This window comes from Mauremys reevesii, linkage group 4, assembly GCF_016161935.1.
Source record: "Mauremys reevesii isolate NIE-2019 linkage group 4, ASM1616193v1, whole genome shotgun sequence".
In the NCBI taxonomy this organism is placed as follows: Eukaryota; Metazoa; Chordata; order Testudines; family Geoemydidae; genus Mauremys; species Mauremys reevesii.
In genome coordinates, this window is record NC_052626.1 from 90,234,433 (window position 1) to 90,255,469 (window position 21,037).

The 21,037-nt window shown below is 40.4% G+C and overlaps 1 protein-coding gene across 1 annotated transcript; it reads left to right on the forward strand.

Annotated features, from left to right (window-relative positions):
- The first annotated feature begins 247 nt into the window (after positions 1-247).
- Positions 248-19,196, forward strand: FSHB (follicle stimulating hormone subunit beta). The gene is made up of 3 exons (XM_039537879.1): positions 248-347; positions 16,895-17,054; positions 18,510-19,196. Exons 2-3 carry the CDS (start codon positions 16,896-16,898, stop codon positions 18,744-18,746), a joined length of 396 nt encoding a protein of 131 aa, XP_039393813.1. The 5' UTR covers positions 248-347; position 16,895; the 3' UTR covers positions 18,747-19,196.
- Positions 19,197-21,037: the final 1,841 nt, after the last annotated feature.

Below are 21,037 nucleotides of genomic sequence, written 5' to 3' on the forward strand. Positions count from 1 at the left end.
TACAGGTTGTGCTCCCACCACCTTTTCACCATACAAGTAGCCCTTTACCAGCTGGAGGGAGGCGCTACATCCTGCTTCCACTTCCTGCCTTTTCCTTTTCTTCCTACTCTTCCTCTGGCTTCCTTCCCCTGAGGCTTTTATACAGCCTCAGCCTAATTAGGCAGCTGCTGTCTCTGCTTCCCCATTAGGACCAGGTGGTCTAAGCAGCTCCAATTAAAGGAGGTGAATTGGTGCTGGAGTGACAGAGGGCTGGCTCAGCAGTTCCTGCTCAGTGCCCTGTCACAGCATGCAAGAGACAGGTGGAGGTGAGCTAGAAGAAGGGCAGGAACAGGTTGTAGGATATTCTGGTATGTAAACCCTCCCAGCCTCTCACTCACACACACACACACACACTGCATTAGGGCCCTGGCTGGAGGCCCCACTACACTGCCCCTACCTCTTACTATCCTGCCTATTTTAAGAGAAGTCCTTGTATCCAGGAGAGCATGATGAATGTAACTGTGGCCAGCGGTACACAGAGAGAATATCTCTTTGGGCCCAGTCCCCCATCCCTCTTACATATCCATATAAGGGCCAGGTAAATCAGGCCAAAAGTAATTACTCTCAGAGCATTTGAGGTTTGCTGTAATATTATTGTTCTTGTGCCTCTCCGTTGAGTCTAGAGCAACCCATTGTTTGTTGTGAAGATGCACCAGCTGTAGGCCAGAGTAAATGCAGTAAGAATTTGCCCCATAGTTAGAAGATGTCAGGTGGTGGTGAAGTTCTAAGTGCTGTTATTTATATTTATTTGATTCAATGCCATAAAACATGCTACTGCAGCAAAACAATTTTCAGCAATTTGTAATGCTTTATTCAGTAACCACTAGATGGCACTGTAACAAGCTGTAAAGGTAGTTTAATTCTCAAGAACAATTGGGCAGTAGCAGGAACACTAGTTTTCCATGGATGGCACTGTAGAGATTGCAAATGCATCTTCATTCCTAGAAGTCTCATTCTTCTGTATTCCCAAAATTGAGCATGCATCATACAGACGTATCTATTAGAGCCAAGGGGGAATGTATTGCTAATGACTAGGGTTGTGCAAAAACTAAAAATTAAAAACCAAATACCTTTTTGTATTTTGTAACCCAAAATGTTGTAAGAAAAATATTCACCATTTGTTCTGGGCCATTTTGGAGCCCTCAAAACATCACTTTCTGTGAAATGGCAGTTTCCAGATTAAACTTTTAAAGTGTGCTTTTGTGGGGAAATTGATTTTTGTTGGAATTACTCCTTGGATTTCAAACACGTTGAGATTTTTCACTAAGAACATGACCATTTTCACTCAGAAGTGTGGTAGTTGTGCACATCCCAAGTCCTTATCTTTAGATTTTCTGAGAGAACATGGCTAGAGAAGACCTCCTCACTGCATACTCTCCTCCTTCAACTCATACGAGAAAAATGTGCATGGAGAGAGCACAGCAGTAATCTATAAGCCACATGGTAGAACAGTGTAGGCTGCTTCATCCTTCAGATGATGAGGACCATCGTGGCTACAAGAAAGCCCTTAATAACCCATTCAATATTAACTCCATTTAGTGATAAAAGGTGGCTGTGAAAGGGCCAAAGTTCTTCAGGAGGTTCACCTTTCAGAACTATAAGGATTTCCTACAAGGATTGATTGGAAGGCTCAAGATATTAATAGGGGTTTAGGGCTTCTCAAAATCAGATCTAAGTGAGTGCAAAAAGGCCTCAATTACATCACCTTTCATATCACTTCTGAATTTGGTCCGGTTCATTTCACATTTTTTAAATAATGTAGAATAATTTCATTGAAAACATGAAATGAAAATATGCCACCAAAGGCACATAACATGTTGACTCAAGTTATGTCAAAACTCAAAGATTCCAGAGTGGCTGAGAAGAGATAGTAAATTGAAACTCAAAAATAGAGATGCCACAGGTTAAGTGGCAAGAGATAGAGCAGCTACCACCCAGATGAGGGAAAAAACATAAATTAATACCTTATTTAATAATAATTGCCTCCTTTTAAAAAATATTTATAATTGCAAAAAGAATACAACTTTTATTGGAAACTTAACCTAATTTTGTATTCTCTCTTTTTCCAATACATCCTAGCAAATGTGTAAGTTTTGTTTCCTTACTAGAGATATACAATGGGCTGATAGTTTCAAAGATTTTTCCACAGTAAAACCCCATATTTATTTCCTCATTAGAGCTCAGAAAGATTGCTCCATTTAGCACAGATTCACTAGATTTGTGTGGAGACTTATTTCACATTTATTTACAGTAAGCTTGCTGAAAATTCTGGCAAACCAATTAAATGAACAACTCTATGGCTCTCAGAGCAATGCATTCACCTCTGCTGTACAATAATGGCTATTTCCTGCCCTAGAACAAAAAGTATTGAGGGATTTCTGGGAACAAAACCTTTAAAAAAATCTCCATGGGTGAGATTCCCAGAATTGTATAGATAGATGTTCAGGTAGAATGTAGAAAATACTGCCATATGAACTCATTGTAGCTGTATGAATTCTACATGACCTATTTGTCCCCTGGAATTTGACCTGCAAATTACTGTACCTAAAAATATGTGGGTCAGGCATTTCCTACCTAAGGCTTTATTTAGTAACCAGAATGAAAAGAGCTTTTTATCCATTACCCAGTGTGCTCCATCATTTTGCATCAACTTTACTGTGCTATTGTATGCTCAGATCAATGTACGTTGTCAGCATGAGCCAAATAAGCCTGGGGTTGTTAGTCACACCTGTAATTCGAACACACTTTGCCAGTGCTATCATCCAGCTATGAAGAATAAAGGAGAGACTTGCCCATCCAGCTGTTGTTTGGAGAGATGCACATTTCTTCAGGTGGAGGGGCAGCCAGGCCAAATAGTGCTATAATCAAATAGTGCTGTAATAGTCTGTTCCTGTATGGCGACACGGAGGGAAGTCTGTCAGAAACGTGGCTGCACCGGCTTATGCACTGTGTGGGTAAAAGAGGGAAGACTTCATGACCGGGGGGGGTGAAGGGACCTTGCGGGAGAAGAGGGGATTGCAGGGGCTCACAGGGGAAGGTACCAAAATTTGCTAGAAAAATCCATTCTAATAAAGACCTAAGTGATGATAACACATTGTGGCTTTCCCTTTATTTATCTGCTTGGTGTGAAGAATTCTGTCGGTTTATGGGTATGTTAGTTTCCCACTGAAGCTTTCCTCTTTAACTTGCACTAATTAGTATCAGCTACTCAGCTATGTGTTTGGCAGGCACGGTCCATTTAGCAATTTTGATACCGTTGACACTGGGAACATAAAACAATGTTGGCAATAATTGTATTGAATGATGAGGACCAAGGTTCTGATTCAATTATTACTGAAGTCAATGTCAATTGTTCCCTTGACTTTAACAGGTATTAGAGTGAGACCCACAGGAATACACAGTAGTTCAGAATTCAGTCAAAGCACTCACATTGCTTCCTGGAGCAGGCAGAAAGAGCCAAGCTCTGACCAGTTGGCAGGCAGGCCTGTGCTGGGGAATGCTAGCCCCACTGAGGATTCCTGAAGCCCAGGACTTCACCGTCCCGGGTCTAGAGACCCCATTCATACTTGATCCTTGTACTCTGAGAATCAGTCACTGGGTGGCAGTAGTGATACATTTTGCTCAATGTACACAATGTGGGTGACATTCTCCCAAATGCAGAGATAGACTTATATGTGCCAAAACAGGGCTTAAGTAGGAATTAAGTAGTTCATAGGCCCTAAGCAGCCAGGAGTGAATTTCACTCTGTGAGACAGAAGTGAAATGTACACCTCCAAACTTAAGGGAAGGGCTTTCCATTCTGTTCCAATCCATAGAAACAACTGAGCCATATTTTCTATGAGAAACAGCTTTCATGCTGATACTATTCAGTTTACCAGTTTTCCTGTTACTATTTAACAGGACTTAAACATGTAGGGAAGCTACAGCCATGAATCTCTCAGGCCTAAGACTGAATCCCTGGACACATTTTGTAATGTATAAAGAGCTATAACTAGCTAACAGCTTGAATTATTATAAGACCAGTTATTTTGTATCAGACATTGTGCCTATCTCACCTGAATGTTTAACAAATACATCTTCTCTTGAGATAGAATTTTTACTCAGTGTGGATGGGCAGAACATATATAAACAATTGCCCCAACAGGGTGGAGGGCGTGGGTGGACTGTTGGCAGCTATCGTTGTAGTGATTAGCAGCACTAGAGTGAGTTTGGACTTACAGATCATTATATGGTGAAGATCTGGTAGGGAAACTCATAGTTCATCTCCTTAATGATAGCACACACCCATTTTCAGGTGCCCTATGTAGTCCTGCACCAAACTAATGCAGTGCTAATAATCACCTAGAAGATGCAAAGACCAAGCTCTGCACTCCCTCTCCTATCTTGAAATAACAACAGTCGGTAGATAAAAGATGGATGATGTTGTGGTTAGGGACGAGGACTTGGGAGCTCAAGGTTCAATTCCTAACTCTGCCTCCAGTTTACCATCAGTTTTAAACAATGGTACACATGCACAATAGACAGAATGCTATATGATATTACAGCACAGCAACAGTAATGCAGATAGGAGATAATTCAGGCAATGAAGATAACAGAATTTTTTTCATGAAACTGTATTTACTTCTAAAGTAAATTATTCTTTAGATAGTGGGGAGTAACTTTGAGCTGGGAGAAAATTGCTAGAGTGTATAAATTTCCCAGATTCATGAACAGAAAATCTGTAGCAAAATTACAGTTAAAATACAGGTATCTTGCCTAACAGAAATAGTCCCAAATAGTCAGGGGTGGCTCCAGGCCCCAGCACGCCAAGTGCGTGCTTGGGGCGGCAGGCGGCTCCGGTGGACCTCCCGCAGGCACGTCTGCGGGAGGTCCACCAGAGCCACGGGACCGGCGACCAGCAGAGCGCCCCCCACGGCGTGCCACCGTGCTTGGGGCGGCGAAATTGCCAGAGCCACCCCTGCAAATAGTATATCTTTTTAACTAACATTTCACTAAATAAATGTATATACCTTGATACTTATTCCATTAAAATCAATGGCACAGTAAAATATCTTATAAGAAGGGTTTGTGTTTTTCTTAGTCCACATGTGTAACACCCATGGACACGGAATGAGACTGTCACAATGGGGGGAAAATAGCTATCCCTTCAATGTCTAGTCTCTGTATATGTGAAACTCTTAAACAAGAGAGAAATAAAATTGATAACCTAGTTATGAGAAACATTTTTATTTTATCGGCACAAATTAGTGATTTAAGATCTGCAATTATTTGGTAATGGTCTTTTGCCTTGTTTAGTATTGATCAGTTCTGTTGCATTCTTTGGGTCAGACCCTCAGCTGGCATAAATCACTCTCCTGATTGGCTTCTATGCAGCTACGCCAATTTACACCAGCTGAGGATTTGGCCCAAAGAATGCAATAGAACTGATCAATACTAAATGAGGCAAAAGACCATTACCAAATAATTGCAGATCTTAAATCATTAGAAAAGAGGCAGCTGTCTGCTCTCTTGGCTCCTGTGTTTTTTAATCAATTTTTTCATATAAACAAGATTATAATTATAGTAGTTGCTCAGGGAAATTTCACTAATTGCCTATTAACTTCGGACTTGTAGTAAGTTTAATAACAAACCAAGTTAATAAGAAGAACCTTTGCAAAAGAGCTAGAAACTGGACCACGTGCTCAGTCCCCATTGACAATGGGGGTGAAAAATCCACCAAAGTGTTAATTTGTAAAAGCCACTTCTGAGCAGCCTCCTACTCACGGGATCACTGACAAACCAATGAGAATTAGTGTTGATGATGTAATGCTTCTAACTTAATATCCTTGCTAGATTATTTTGTGGATGGAGTTCTGTAAAATCAGTCTAAAATGGACCCTGCAGCTCAGAATATTTTCTAGCTCCACTCCTCATGCACTTGACCTAAGAGTCATGCAAAAGCTCATGAAAGGGCAGGCAAGATCTGCAGTCCCTTTGTTTGGGGGAAGTGCAGGGGCTGCTACTAAGTTGCTTGCCTTGGAGCAATGGTGTATGTGAAACTCTTTAACAATTTATTTTCTCTGTCATTGATCTGGTTAAGAGAAAAACACCTAGATTAACATGCCACAAGCAAGAAACTTGTTAGAAAAGGAACAAGGAGGAGTAGATCAAGGTTGGAGGATCTTTATTACACTGGCAGCGATGAACAAGCCAGAAAGACGCTCTGATCCCAAGCTGAGTTTGCGGGGCTGGCATTTAGGAAAATCCTTTCTCTGTGCCCAAGTTTCCCCATCTATAAAATGAGGATAATGATACTGACCTCCTTTGTAAAGTGCTTTGAGATTGTCTGATGAAAAGCACTGTGTAAGCATTCGCTATTATTATTATTATTATCATATTTTTATTTGTAAAATGAGCACACTCAATCTGAAGTCACTGATGAGCACACTCAATCTGAAGTCACTGAGAGACAACAGAACTGGAACCCCATGATGCCACGTTCAGCATAAAGACACTCTTTAAAACTGTCACATGGAGAACTTTTAGCATTCTAAATAATGAAATGAGGCCCAGCAAAGAACTGGAGCTACAATCACCAGCTCCGTTAGGGTCATCACTAAAGTTGAGCTGCCAAAAACCACAGTGGTACCTCAATCAATCAAAGAAAGAGCAGTGGGTTGCTTATTGCTTAGCAGATCTCTTACTATTTTCTACTTTGGACTATAAATCAATTAATAGTTAAATATGTAGCACAGGAATAAAGTAACCTGGCCCCAGTTCAGAGCAAGTCTATTAAGGTTTTTATTCTGAAAAAGCCAGAAACATAGATTGTGTTTACCCTCTCACTGCTGTGTTCCACCGCAATGGAATGTTGGTGCTAGAAAGTGGCAATCCTAGTATATGGCACAGCACTGGGTATTTTTAGTCCAATATATCTGGTGTGTTATGAGGCAAACAAATGTTTACAATGAAAACTGCCTGACTTAAAAAGCAAAGCCAGAAAATTCAGAGTTAAGGAATATCCTTTCTTAGATCATCTCTGTCACGCTGGCTAGAGTGGCTCACAACCGAGAGTGCCAACCTCAGGGCAAACGGTCAAAAAGCACCCCAAATTGGTTGTATGTTCTATAATTAGCATTCACCAACCCAGTAACAATGGTGAATGTGCTGGGTTGGATCACAGAAACCCCCTTGGGGCTGCCAACTGATGTGCCAAGACTACTTCTGCCCCTGCCTTCCCTGCCAGCTTGGGACTCCAGAACCCAGACATGCTTTCCAGCTACAAACAAAGACCCACATCTGAACCACGTGCCACAAACTGCAGGCTTAACTGAAAGCAGCTTAAGAAATGTTCCTGTCTCTAACACTCAGATGCTAATGTATAAAGCTTATACAAGGTAAACTCATAAAGTGTTCGCTATCTATAACACTGATAGAGAGATACGCACAGCTGTTCCCTCCCTCCAGTATTAATACGTACTCTGAGTTAAATAATAAATAAAATGTGATTTTATTAAATACAGAAAGTAGGATTTAAGTAGTTCCAAGTAGTAACAGATAGAACAAAGTGAATTACCAAGCAAAATAAAATAGAACACGCAAGTCTATGCCTAATACAGTAAGAAAACTGAATACAGATAAAACCTCACCCTCAGAGGTGTTCCAGTAAGCTTCCTTTTACAGACTAGTCTCCCTCGAGTCTGGGTCCAGCAATCACTCACACCCTTGTAGTTACTGTCCTTTGTTCCAGTTTCTTTCAGGTATCCTTTGGGGATGGAGAGGTTATCTCTTGAGCCAGCTGAAGACAAAATGGAAGGGTCTCCCAGGGATTTAAATAGACTCTCTCTTGTGGGTGGACACTCCTCCCTCCCCCTGTGTAGAATCCCAGCTACGAGATGGAGTTTTGGAGTCACATGGGCAAGTCACATGTCCATGCATGACTCAGAACTTACAGGTAGCAGCCATGGTTCACATGCTATCTTGAACATCCTCAAGTAGACTTCTTATGTGGCTTGGAGCCTTCCAAGATCCATTGTCCGTTAAGTGTTTCTTGATTGGGCACTTAATTTTCACATTCCTTTCTCAAGAAGCTGACCAAATGCTTTACTAAGGCTACTTAAAATCAAGCAAGTACACAGACAATATTCATAACTTTGAGTACAAAAATGACACATGCATACAAATAGGATGAATATATACAGTAGATCATAATCTTTACATAGATATGTTACATGGCATAAGTAGCATAAAATATATTCCAGTTATGTCATATATACATTCATAAGCATATTCCCATAAAGCATTATGGAGTGCAATGTCACACCCTCCTCCTGAACTTACTACCAGAGATGTAGACACTGTCCACGGCAGAGGCAGTACATGTAAAATAACTGTTTGTCTTTGGTCACACTACCTTTCAGTACCTTTAAACCATATGATGTCATTCATAAGTGTTCTAGCAAGTTTTGGGGTTCCTGGTCCCCGAGTGCCTGAAAACAGGTTGGAGTGTAATATTGCTAACAGAATGCAGACAGCAATATCTGTTAAAGTGTAGGTGTCTTGGCATTTAGCCACCAATGCCATGAGGCGGTGTGCCTCACTTTCCCCTTCCACACAGCAGCATGGGTCTGTTATGCTTTTACTGCTGTGTCAAGCTTCCAGCCTGTTTACAGGTATAAGCTGAAAAGTAACATGCTTGTGGGACTGTCTTGTCACCATCCCTAGCATGTACAAAAGTTTGTTCCACAAATCAGGTATGTCCCACATCTTTAAAGGGTTCACCACTAGTATTAACTTCTTTTTCTTGACCCATAGATGAAATAGCAAGAGACACAAGATTAATAGCAAATCTACGGTGGACAGGCTTTGTTCACACAATTTAGCCTGTTTAGTGTCTATTACATTTTTCAGTTCCTTTGTGTGCCATGATAGGTGCCCTGATGCAGATTCTTCTGCCTCTTTGGAGAAGGCTTTTAATTCGGGCATATGTTTGAGGTTCTGGCAAGGAAAGAGTGTACTGCAACAATGCCTGTTCTTGGCCCCTCCCTCTGGAATTTCTTTGGGCTGGACCCCACACACTTATGAAGTTTTCCTAAGGCAAAGTTTTTCTTCCTCCTGCCTTGAAGAGACAGTTTTATCTCATAGACTTATAGACTTTAAGGTCAGAAGGGACCATTATGATCTTCTAGTCTGACTTCCTGCACAACGCAGGCCACAGAATCTCACCCACCCACTCCTGTAACAAACCCCTGACCTATGTCTGAGCTATTGAAGTCTTCAACTTATCCCTTACAAGCATAGCAGGAACATCTTTCAATGGAGTGTTTTGGATTGGTAAGACCCCTTTGGACACCCCACTTTCTGTTCCAAAAAGGTTAGCTGGGTGGACTCCCCCCTCCAGGAGATCTGACCTCCAGTCTTCCCTTAAAACCTGATTCACAGGAGAGGGATCTGGCATCTCAAATGCAGATTTTTCACCTTTCTCCTGGGAAAGATCCTCCCTACAAAAGGTGGGCAGACTCTGTGTCCCCCCCACCCCCTCCGTCTGGACTTCCCTCTCAGGGCTCCCCTCTGGGTCAGACACTCCTGTGTCTCCCGAAAGGGAAGGTGACCCTGGTCCGGCTGTGGGCTCACAGCTACCAGCTATGACTGACCCTTCACTGGCCAGTAAAATTCCCCCACTTTCACTCAGGTTGGGCTTGCTTCCAGCTACAGAGTCCCTGGGGTCTGTTCCCACCACAGCGGTCACCAGAACCCCAACTTCCACCTTCGGGACACATGTCTCTGTGTACCCCAGGGCAGGCCCAGTCAACCGGTGACCTGCAACTTCCTGGCAGTCAGCAGTTGGAGTGGCCTCTCTGTTACAAGGTGGAACCTTCCCCACCTCCAGGCAGATGATTACGGGACAGGAGCTGGCTTCATCCAGTCCCTCCCTCTGAGACTTGCCTCGAGCCCTGGGGCTACAGGAACTAGTTACAACAATCCCAGCCTCCAAAGCTGCATTTTTTACTGCTAAAGAGGAATCTAAGAGACACCCTCCTATTTCCCTCCAACAGTCCATGTGACTTCAGCCCCCACGCCCCCTTCCAGGGCTTTTAGCACAAGATTCCTTCTCACTGCTAACCAACCCTAGGAAAGATTCTGCCACATTAAAGAAATCATTCCCCAGTAGAAATGGTGCAAAACTGTGTGCCACTGTTGCAACAGTCAGTTCAGCCTGCAAATCACTAGTTTACATGTTCACTTTAGCTAAAGGGGCAAGAACTTTGTAATCTCCCACCAGTTCTAATTCTGCCATTTTCTCCTGGATCAGGTCCCTCCTGACCACAGAAATCTCTGCCCCTGTGTCCCTCAATCCAAGAAGCACTTTTCCATTCTGTTTAACAGTATGCATATGCTCACTGCTTGGTTGTGTAGAAGCAAGCTTTACAAATCCTGTGTGGAAAGAGGCAGCAGCCCCCAGGCTCTGAGAAGCAGCAGCTTCATGTGTTACTTGCTGCCTGTATCCACTCAGCAAGGGACGCTTATTCCTTAGGTGCCCAGTGAACTTACAATTATAGCACCTCTTGGGCTCCTCTGCTTGTACAGGAGATTTGGGACAAGTAACGGGGAATGGGGAGGTGAATGTCCAGCCTCCTTTTTCCCAGGGGTAAAACAGTGATTTTGCTTTCCCCCAAACCTGTACCCCTCTTCCAGTGGTTTATGTTTAATTGCAGCTTGTGCTTGCTCATAGGAGTCTGCAAAGCCAGATAATTCACTCACTGCATTTACCTTTTTGTCCCACAAATACTGTTTTACATCATCACTGCACATATTCAGGAATTGTTCCTGAGTAACCAAATCACACAATCCTTCCAAGCTTGTAATGCCTTTCCCCTTTCTGTTATATTAGGAGTCTCTGCTTTTGTTTCTTAGCTCCAGCCCTCATGAGAGTCCAAACAGCAAGGAGAGAACCATTTCTTCTTGTGAGCATCTTTATATGCCCTATCCCCCCGAATTCAAACCAATGGGACAAGCACTCTGGCATATAACTTCTTCATGGGTGAATGGGGCAATCAACAAAGATTTTGTCCTACAATGGTCCATTTACTTTTGATAAGCCTTATTGATGAGTGGGGAAATCATTCTTCCTGCCTAGGTTCACAAGCTCAGAACAGGCATTTTTACAATTATAAAGCAAAACTTTCATATTACTGTATGGCATGGGATACAGACATTAGAAGTAAGAATAATGCATGCAATAACTTATAAGCATTTTATAGAGTCTAAACTCTAAATACATCTTTATAAGTCTAACACCTGACTTGAACAATATTAACATACAAGTGAGCCGGTCTGATTTCCAGCTATGAATTTGTTAGTGCTCAGCTGACACCTACGGACTTGGCAAGAGCTGGTGCCTCATCTTCCAGCATCACAACCTCATTATGCCTTGTTAGTCCTGCTCCAATGGAATAACAGATCCCACACTATTCTAATGCTTTCTTATAAAGGAGGTTCAGTGGTAAGGGTGGTAAATCTGGTGGTAAATTTCCAGGAAATCTGGATTCAGTTTCCTGCTCTGGCACAGACTTCCTGTGTGACCTTCACATTTAGGGCTTGGCTAACACTTAGGTGTTATTATGGCTTAACTATTCCTAATTAACTCCATGTGCCATGTGGTGGGTTCTCTTATTCCAGCATAACAGTGTCTTGTTTTAAATGAGCATAACCCACATGGAGTTAATCAGGAATAGTTAATCTACTTAAAATTCACATCCTACCTTATGCTGGGTTAATTTTCAAGACAAGCCCTTAGCCATCTGTGCCTCAGTTCCCTATCTGTAAAATGGGAATAATATCACTTGCCTGCTTCACAGGGGTGTTATGAGGAGAAATAAATTAAATAAATTAAAGATTATGCAGGATGCAACTGCTATGGTAATGGAAGCCATTATCAAATTAAATCTATGTATGGACTTTTTTAAAAAAGAACACAATTTCTGCCAATATGTGTTTTAATTTTTAAAATATACACTAATATATATATAATAGAGAAATACATGGTAAACTTTTAGATGTGTGTATAATTCAGCAAAAATATTGAAAGTTGTGGGCCACATCCTCAGTTGCAACAAAGCTCTACTCAGCAAAGCATAGAAGGTAGGGGGCAAAGGTGCTTTTTAGCCACTTCTGCACTTCCCCAAACCCTAGCGCTACCAGGAGCTGTTCAGCCCCCAGTATAAATTAGAACAGACTCAGAGCTTCTGAAAATTATGCCTGGCAGCACAACCCCCTATGGGCCATTTCACAGCTGGGGTTCACTGTAGCACAGCTCCTGTCACACCCCCTTCCTTGGTCATGCATCTGATACATTAATTCAGGGAAGTTCTCTCCTCCCAGTGATTGTCCTACGGCAGGGGAATCACTGTGACCTGGGTAAGCCAGCTTTATGGTTGCTTTGCTCCCCAGGGAGAGTGGAAAACAGATTTATTAGGTGTCAAGATCTGTTATATTAGGATTACTTTAAAATGCATATTCAACCAATACACTGAAGTTAATGGGAGCTGGCATTTACAGTAAGTTATGTATTAAGGGACTTTTAAAATGAAAGCTGATAGACTCATAATGTAACATTCCAGTAGATGTATTTCAATAAGTATTTTGGAACTTCACTCCATGTATTATTCATTTCATCTTATTAAGTCTGCCTGCCAAAATTCCTTACACCATTTTTAATTAAAACAGCTAGTACACATGTGCACTAACTTTTTCTAAGCAACACTACCTGTAACTCTCTCTTCTTTCTTATGCATCTCTATTCCATGTGGAACATAGTGCCTTCACCAGTGCCTTTTGTCTTTGCTGGTCTCCTGCCACAGTCTTAGCTTCTTCCCATGTCATTCTGATAGTTTTCAATTCAGCATCTGTTGTGTGTTTCCATGTTATCCTCAATCTACCTTATCACATCTTACCCTGGGGTTTGCAGTCCAATGCCTGTCTTGTTCTTTTATTGATGTCTTTTCTCCATGTATATCCTAGTCATCTCCATTTTGGTTGCGGAATTTCCTGTCCTATCGGATTCTGCTTCATCGCTCGCCAGAGTTCTTCACTGGTGATTTTTTTTTGTCTGGCCATCTGATATTGAGGATTTGTCTAAGGCAGCTGTTTATGAAAACTTGGAGTTTAGATAATAAGGTTTTAAGTCTCCAAGTTCAGCACCATGTTGTTTGACCAACTTTACAATGATGTTAAATATTCAAAATTTAGTTTGGAAGGCAAGATTTCTGTTTCTGCAGATTAGCTTTAGAGTTACAAAGTCATGTCTGGCTTTCACTATTCTGTCTTAAATGTCTCTCTCTTCCACCTGGTATAATTACAATGCTTCCAAGAAAGGTGAAATATTTGACCTCTTTTATGTCAGTCCCAGAAAGTGTTTTTGGTTTTTTTATGTTTGTTGATTCTCATGGTTTTCCTTTTCTTGACGTGGATTTTCAGCCCTAGTAATGGCACATAGGCCTGAAGATCATTTGTTTTGGCTCGCATATCTCTATGGGTATGGGATAACAAGCTGATGTCATCTACAAAGTCAAAGTCCTCTAACTTCTATGTGAAAATACATTGTATATCCCTGGGTGGTTCTGTGGTTTCTCCTTACCCAATCCACTACCAGTAAAAAGATTGGGATGACATAAGACATTCTTGTCTGATACCCACAGTAACCTCAAACGGCTTAGTCAGTTTGCTGTTATGTGTTACTTGGCATGTCAGATTTTCATAGAAGCTCTGAATGATGTTCACAAATTTCTGAGGCATTTCATAGTGTAGCAACTTCCATAAAACTACTCTATCCACTCTACCAAAGGCTTTTTGGAAATTTATAAAATTCATATAAAGCAGTGACTGCCATTTGATGGACACTTCTATGATGATACATTGGGTTACTATTTGATATGTACATGATTTCTCCTTCCTGTTCTTGCCATAATCTTGAATATAGCAACTTGAAGGGCATTTAATTTTCACAGTGACTTTGGTTCCCTTTCTTTGGCAGCTTCATAATATGACCCTTTTTCCACTCATTTGGTATATTTTCTTCTTCCCATATCTTTTGTAAGAGGCCTATCAAAATGTCTACTGTGTGCTTCAAGTCTGCCTTAAGACCCTACATTGGAATGTTATCTGGACTTGGTGCCATTCCACTTTTTAACCAATTGATTGCCCTCTCTACTTCTACTCTCATGACAGGTCCTATTTCAACATCAGATGGATCTTCTCCTTCCTATATAGCTGGGGGATTGGCCACTGCTCATGATTCTTAGTTGATTAAAGAACTTCCTCCATATATTTATGGTAATTGTTCTGACATTTTCGTTGTTAAGTTGCCCTTGTTATCTTAAACTGGTCTGTTTGTATCTGTTTTTCTTCCTGACAACTGTCTTATCACGTTGTACAGGGTCTTCACATCATTTTGTGCTGCAGCCATCTATGCATCTGTTGCTATGTTGTCTATAAAGTCTCATTTGTCTGTTCTAGGACTCTTTTTGGCCTGTTTGTTCTTTACAGAATATTCTTCCTGGAGTTGCTGTGTCTGAGTTCTTATTGCTTGATTTAGTTTCAGTTTAACTTTGCGTACTGTTTTAGCTTGGTGATATTATAAGATGGGCATATCTGCTGTTCCAATCTCTTCTTTGTTCTTATTTTTATTCTCAATTTAGCTACCACTAGTGCATGGTCTGTCCCACATCTGTTCTGCTCCTGCTGTGTATATCTTCTATAGTTCTTCTCTATTTTGTAATTGTAATGTGATCAGTTTGGTTCCCTGTTCTATGATCTGGTGACCTCCAATGTAAAATAAAAACAAATTTTGAAACCTTGAAAGTTGTCATGAAACAGAATTGATGCCATCCAGGCAACTCTAATAGACATGCCATCACCTGCATACACAAGTGCTAGTGTGAAAAATATTCATCAAAATAGTGCACATGAAGGGGGACAAATGGATGCCAGGATGAGATGAGGCCTCTTTGAAATTCAGGCTCATTTTTAAGTGGTGAGGGGTTACCTATACTAAAAGTGCTGCTACTCTGAAACCTAGCTGGCAGTATACTCATTTTGAATGTAGGAATCCACACAGGCCTTTTAACGTCTTTTGGTTGGAGGTACCTGAAGTTCAGCTAACCTGTTTGGCCCCTCTCAAAATCGTATTTCTGCCAAAGAGAGCTAAAAAACCAGCTCCACTAACAGAAACCTGTGAACACTTGAGCAGACCAAGCATTCCAACCAGCAGGGGCGGTGGTGTTCAAATCATTATACTCTCCCTATCTTCACAGGGAGTAGGCCTCTTCTACAGCCTCTTCTACAATCCTGCAAAAGCTGGTGCTCTGCAAGCTACTGCCCCCACAGCTGAGAGTACAGCTGGAGACTGCTAGATCCCCCTGTTAAAAGCCCATAGTGGAAACCAATGCACCTTACTGGAGAAAGTGTGCAATGATTTACCTAGCTTCCCCCACCATGGTGCAAAAGTCCTTCTTTGACAGGTCTTTAGAGGCAGCAGGTGGTCAGCAAAATGGTTCCTGACAGTGAAGTAGCACAGCTGCTGTAGGAGCTTTGTTCTTCAGGGGCTGCAGGGAAAGAAGGGCACTGAGTGGGAGCAGGGACAGCAGAGGCTCCACATAGAAGCCTCTTGAGTGTATATCAGACCCATGACTTCAATGGTGGAACCACTCAAAAACCAGCAGAAGAATTCCAAGGAAATGTCACAAGTTTAAATTTACAAGGTTTCCATTCTCCTACATGGGAGTAAAACACATATGGAGGAATGGGGTCCTCTGGCAGCACAATGGATGATTTGGAGAGGAATGGGGATTAGCACTATATTGGTTCACTTGACTTCACTTTTCTAAATCCCAGCTTTAGGCTTTTATTTCACACCAGAAAAACCTACTAAATGTTGGAGTTTAGGAAATCATTCATAACAAATAATTTAATGTTTCCATTAACACATCATAAAAAGTGTGTGAACACCTCACCCTTTGTTTTTTAATTCAAACGAATATTGACAGAAAATATATCTGCTATTCCATCGGTTCCTAATGATGCCACCATTTAAATAATAATTACAATACATGCTAATGCATCAAATCTGGTGCACCTTTTTAACATATTATTTCTGTTACAATAACATGCCTCATCATCTGCTGACTTTAGAGTGTTGCTTTTAAAAAAAAACAATATTTGATCTCACTGTCTGGCTAACAATTAATCCTCTTTCACCACGCACCAAACTGTATTAATACCCTGCAAATCTTCAAGGTGTAAGTTACACATGATTTAGTATAAAAGGTAAGCTTGGGGCTTTGCTCTCTCTACAGCTATTACCAGCAAAACAAGTAGACTACATGTGAGTTTTCATCAGTTCTTGAATTAAGGTTTGTTGGTTGGATTTGTGGTTTTTTTGAAATTGCAAACGTATGTTTAATTGCTTTTTAAAAAATTGTATTCCTTACCATTACTATTCCTTAGTTCTAATGTATTTACACTATTTTTTTTCCATAAGAGGAAGGTTACCTGGATTCTTTGTAACAAGAATTGAGATATGATTTATTCATAGAAAATATCTTGGTGTGCTGCAATCATTTTCTCTCAAAGATTACTGGATATACAGTTCTACTCATTTAACAAAACCAGCCTCCCTTAACAATAATCCTACAACTGTATTTTGCTGAATGTGCTGTATGTTTTCAATGTTCCTCAATGTTGCTGAAAAATTGTTCTTGTATTAACATTTGTGGATAATCGGAAGATATAGGTTTTGTCTTTTTCCACTGAAATCTTATGTTTTAAATAACTCTACATGTTCTTCCAGTATGTCTGAACTGTTTTCATTATACTACAGGATGAAGACAATTAATTGTTACTTGCTGTTACTTTGCTGGAAAGCAATTTGTGGTAATATCTGTGAGCTGTCCAATATCACCATAGCAGTGGAGAAGGAGGAGTGCAGGTTCTGCATTAGTGTGAATGCCACTTGGTGCTCTGGATACTGCTTCACAAGGGTGAGAATCTAAGTTGTCAAAATAATGGACAGGAATTAAATACTCCCCCAAAATTAATATAAACAAGCCAGTCTTCCAGTCTGTAATGAGTCTGTAATGAGTCAGCCAGGGTCCAGTTAAATGTGAAACAGCCTTAAATAACTAATGTGTGTTATGAAGTGGAGCTGTAACTATCACAGCTGTCTTGAAGTACAGAGAGACAGATGAGAAGGTGCTTGGGTCTCCTTAAGTTCCGCATTTATTCATCTGCATACAAAGGTTTCCTAACATTGGATTGTGTAAAAAAAAGAAAATCACCCTTTAATTAATTTGGTTTGAAAGCCACTTATCAACCGTCCTTCCTTCTCTGCATACATAAACATTGTGCATCTCATGGAATATGTTGGTTTATATAGTTCCCTTAATTTTAAAAAGACTTGCATACTCAGGGCCTGCTGAGTGCTCCTTCGCAATACTAAGTGCTCCTAACTCCCAATGACATCAGGGCACTCCGCAGCCCAAAGGAGTGCTCCGCATTGTGCAGGATTGGGTATTAAAGAGTCTTTCAGATGCAAGCTGATATGTGGAGGCAAATTCTGCTCTCGGTTACTCTGGCATGTCTCCCATCAATGTCACTGTGTCATTGACAGCAGAATTTTAGCCTTAGTGATTATACCTGAGAGCAACTGAGAGTCTACCGCATTTGGTAACAAAAGACAAATTCAAAAATGTAAACCTTAGTAAATTCTGTAAGGCAATCCAGTATAAAGTTTGACAAGTATTTTGAGCCAAGAATTAGCCTAAATGATTGATTATAAACTGTGTGTTTGTTTTCTCACAGTAAAGATGCTAACAAATCTTTCTTGCGTTATTCAGTGTAATGAGCATACATTTTGAATGTATCATGAACCAGAAATATGGAAAAACATAGATAATAAATATGACCCCAAGCCTTAAAGTTTAGCTCCAGATGGATCTTCCCCTCAGTTTGGAGGATGGTCACGTTTGGTGTCCCAATTATATCCATCACAGAGATGGGACATAATCACAAAGTTTGTACAGCTGAGAAGTTGGTCATATATTGAGGCCAGTCTAGTCTCTGCCTTGTGCCAATTTCTATTTAATACAGGGCTGGAAAAGGATATAATCTGGTGATTGCACTGGAGTTTACATATCCAGTCATTACCAAATAGACATCTGTGCCTTTCATATAAAAGGCACTTTGAGTTCTAAAAACAATAATCATTTAGAGTTACACCATAGTTGCATGTATTTACTACATCGGTTCTTTGAAAGGAGAAAACTGGAAGACTTGGTTGTAATTTTAAGCCTAACACGTCAGTGGGATTCTTTCCACTGAGTTCACTGGGCTTTGGGTGAGATCCTACATGCAGATTCTAGTTTTTACAAACTCTGAGAAACATCAAAGGTCTCAAACTAATTTCAAATCAAATATTTCCTTCCTGTCATTTTTAGGATCCAGTGTATAAGTACCCCCCAGTATCATCAGTTCAGCAAACCTGTACTTTCAAGGAGCTTGTTTATGAAACAGTGAAGATCCCTGGATGTGCTGACCATGCTGAATCATTTTATTCATACCCAGTGGCTACCGAGTGCCATTGTGAGTCATGTGATACTGACAACACTGACTGCACTGTGAGAGGCTTAGGACCAAGCTACTGCTCCTTCAACCAAAACCAAAGCAAAGAATAAGAAGTACTGGAGATGTTAGTTTAGTTTTGGTTTTCTGTTTTAAATATGTAAATGTATTGTATTAAAATGGTACAAAGAGGGCAGGACAGCAAACAAAGAAATTTACATAGTTTAAAACAATTATATTAGCAATATATAAAATGGAGAGCTACAGCTTATATTTGTCTTCAGTGGCTTCCTCTCACATTACAAATCAAGGTCAGTTTCCTTTTGATCAACTTCATTATCCTTCCAACATTTTTGCCCTTATCTCAGCCAACACTCCCTTCCATTCTCTACACACCTCCATTCTGTCTTCCCTCGTGGCTCCATTTGTCTCCTGCTGCTCTCAGCTTTGCATCTTATTCCATGCCATCCCTTTTGCTTCAAACAGCTTCCCACCAACCATGCACCAAGTAGCTTTTATCCCCTCATTCTACTCCCCCTTAGAACACATTTATTTTTAAAAGCCTTCCATCATTGATCGCCTGCTCAGCAGTGTCTGCACACCTATTTTTTCACTGTTATCCTGTATATCTTAATTATCTAAGTTAGACTATAAGCCTCTCTGGGCAGGGACCTTCATTTTTAATGTTTTGTAAAGCATCATGTACATGCTCATTATAGGGATCTAGAAACAAAGACCAAGAGTAATATTTGCAGGTAGGTCTTAGGGTAGGTCCACATAGCAATTAAACACCTGCGGCTGGCCCTGGTCAGCTGACTTGGGCTTAGGCTGCAGGGCTGTAAAATTCCTGTGTAGATGTTCAGGTTTGGGCTGGAGCCCAGTCTCTGTGACCCTGCAAGGTGGGAGGGTCCCAGAACATGGGCTCCAACCCAAGCCCAAATGTCTACACCAAAATTAAACAGCCCCAGAGCTGAGCCCCGCGAACCCGCATCAGCTGTCTTGGGTCAGCCACAGGTGTTTAACTGCAGTGTAGACATATCCTTAGTGACTTAGGAGCCTATGTCCCATTCTAAAAAGTGAAAGTCAATTGAAAGTCAATGGGAATTAGGCTCCTAAGTCACTTTTGAAAATGGGACTTCAGCTCCTCAGTCGCTTTTGAAAATTTTACCTCATCTTTTCAGAGTCATCATATTTCCCCTTTATTGTGGAATTCTACACAAGAATGAGGGATCTTTCTAACCTAGGCCCCAATCCTGCAAAGACACACTGCTTAACTTTAGACACACTGTGTATAGTTATTCACATATATATATATATATGTCTTTGGAGGATTGAGACCTAGGTTGTCAAGATCCCTTATTCTTTCATACAGTTCCACACAATTAATGTGATAGCAGATTTTTAGATCTTTACAACAGTTTCATATTCAACAATTGTCTTTTTTGCAGTGATGGTATTAGTTTAGTATTTATTCTATACGGTATATTTCTCAGACTAGTAGAGAAAATGTTTAGTCCATTGTATGTACCAATGGCTATTAATGCTTAAGGTTATTATGCATATAATTATCTAGAGGAGATTGTCTGTTAATAGAGAAATCTCTCTTATCCATAGTATTTAATTTATTTAATTTCTAAGACTTTTTTTACTGAAAAAAATAGTTCTCATCACAATTTTGTTTGTCAGATGTCATTTTGGAGGTCTTTATTGCTCTGCTGAAGTTATAAGAGACAGAACAATAATATGTATATTGAACCTGATTCTCTTTTTGCTTAGACCAGTTTTATACTAGAATAACTCCATTGATGTCAGTAGAGCTACTCCTGATTTGCATTGGTGTGAGATCAGAATCAAGGATATTACTCATATTCGGTCCCAAACCACCACTCCTTACTCAGGCAAGGGAATTTTAACTGAATAAGTATTGCAAGATTAGGTCTTTATTTTCAGAGAGAGAGAGAAAAAATAAATGTGCCTTCAAAAGTGTTTCTGTTAATTCTATCTGTGCTTGTTTCTGACTCTTGAAATATTAAAAAGGATTGTTGCATTTACATTTTATTCTTTTGTAATGGTCTTATTTAAAAAGTTACAATCCATCAACATAGTATTCTTGAAATCATTAATTTTTTTCTTGATCTCATAACTGACGTTGCAATATCTCGTTAGTAATTTGCTAATCTAAACTGTGTTTGCATCAGCTCAGTTTTGGGCCAGATAGGATCCCACAATCTATTATAAAAACACAGATACATTTTGTCCAATAGAGGGCAGTGGCGCATTATGTAATTTTGATTAAGTGAGCCAGGATTAAAATCAGGATTATAATGAAAGTCTAAAGTTTAAAACAGAAAATGAAGATTACCAAGGTGAAACACTAGGGTTAATATAATAAATCGGACATAAA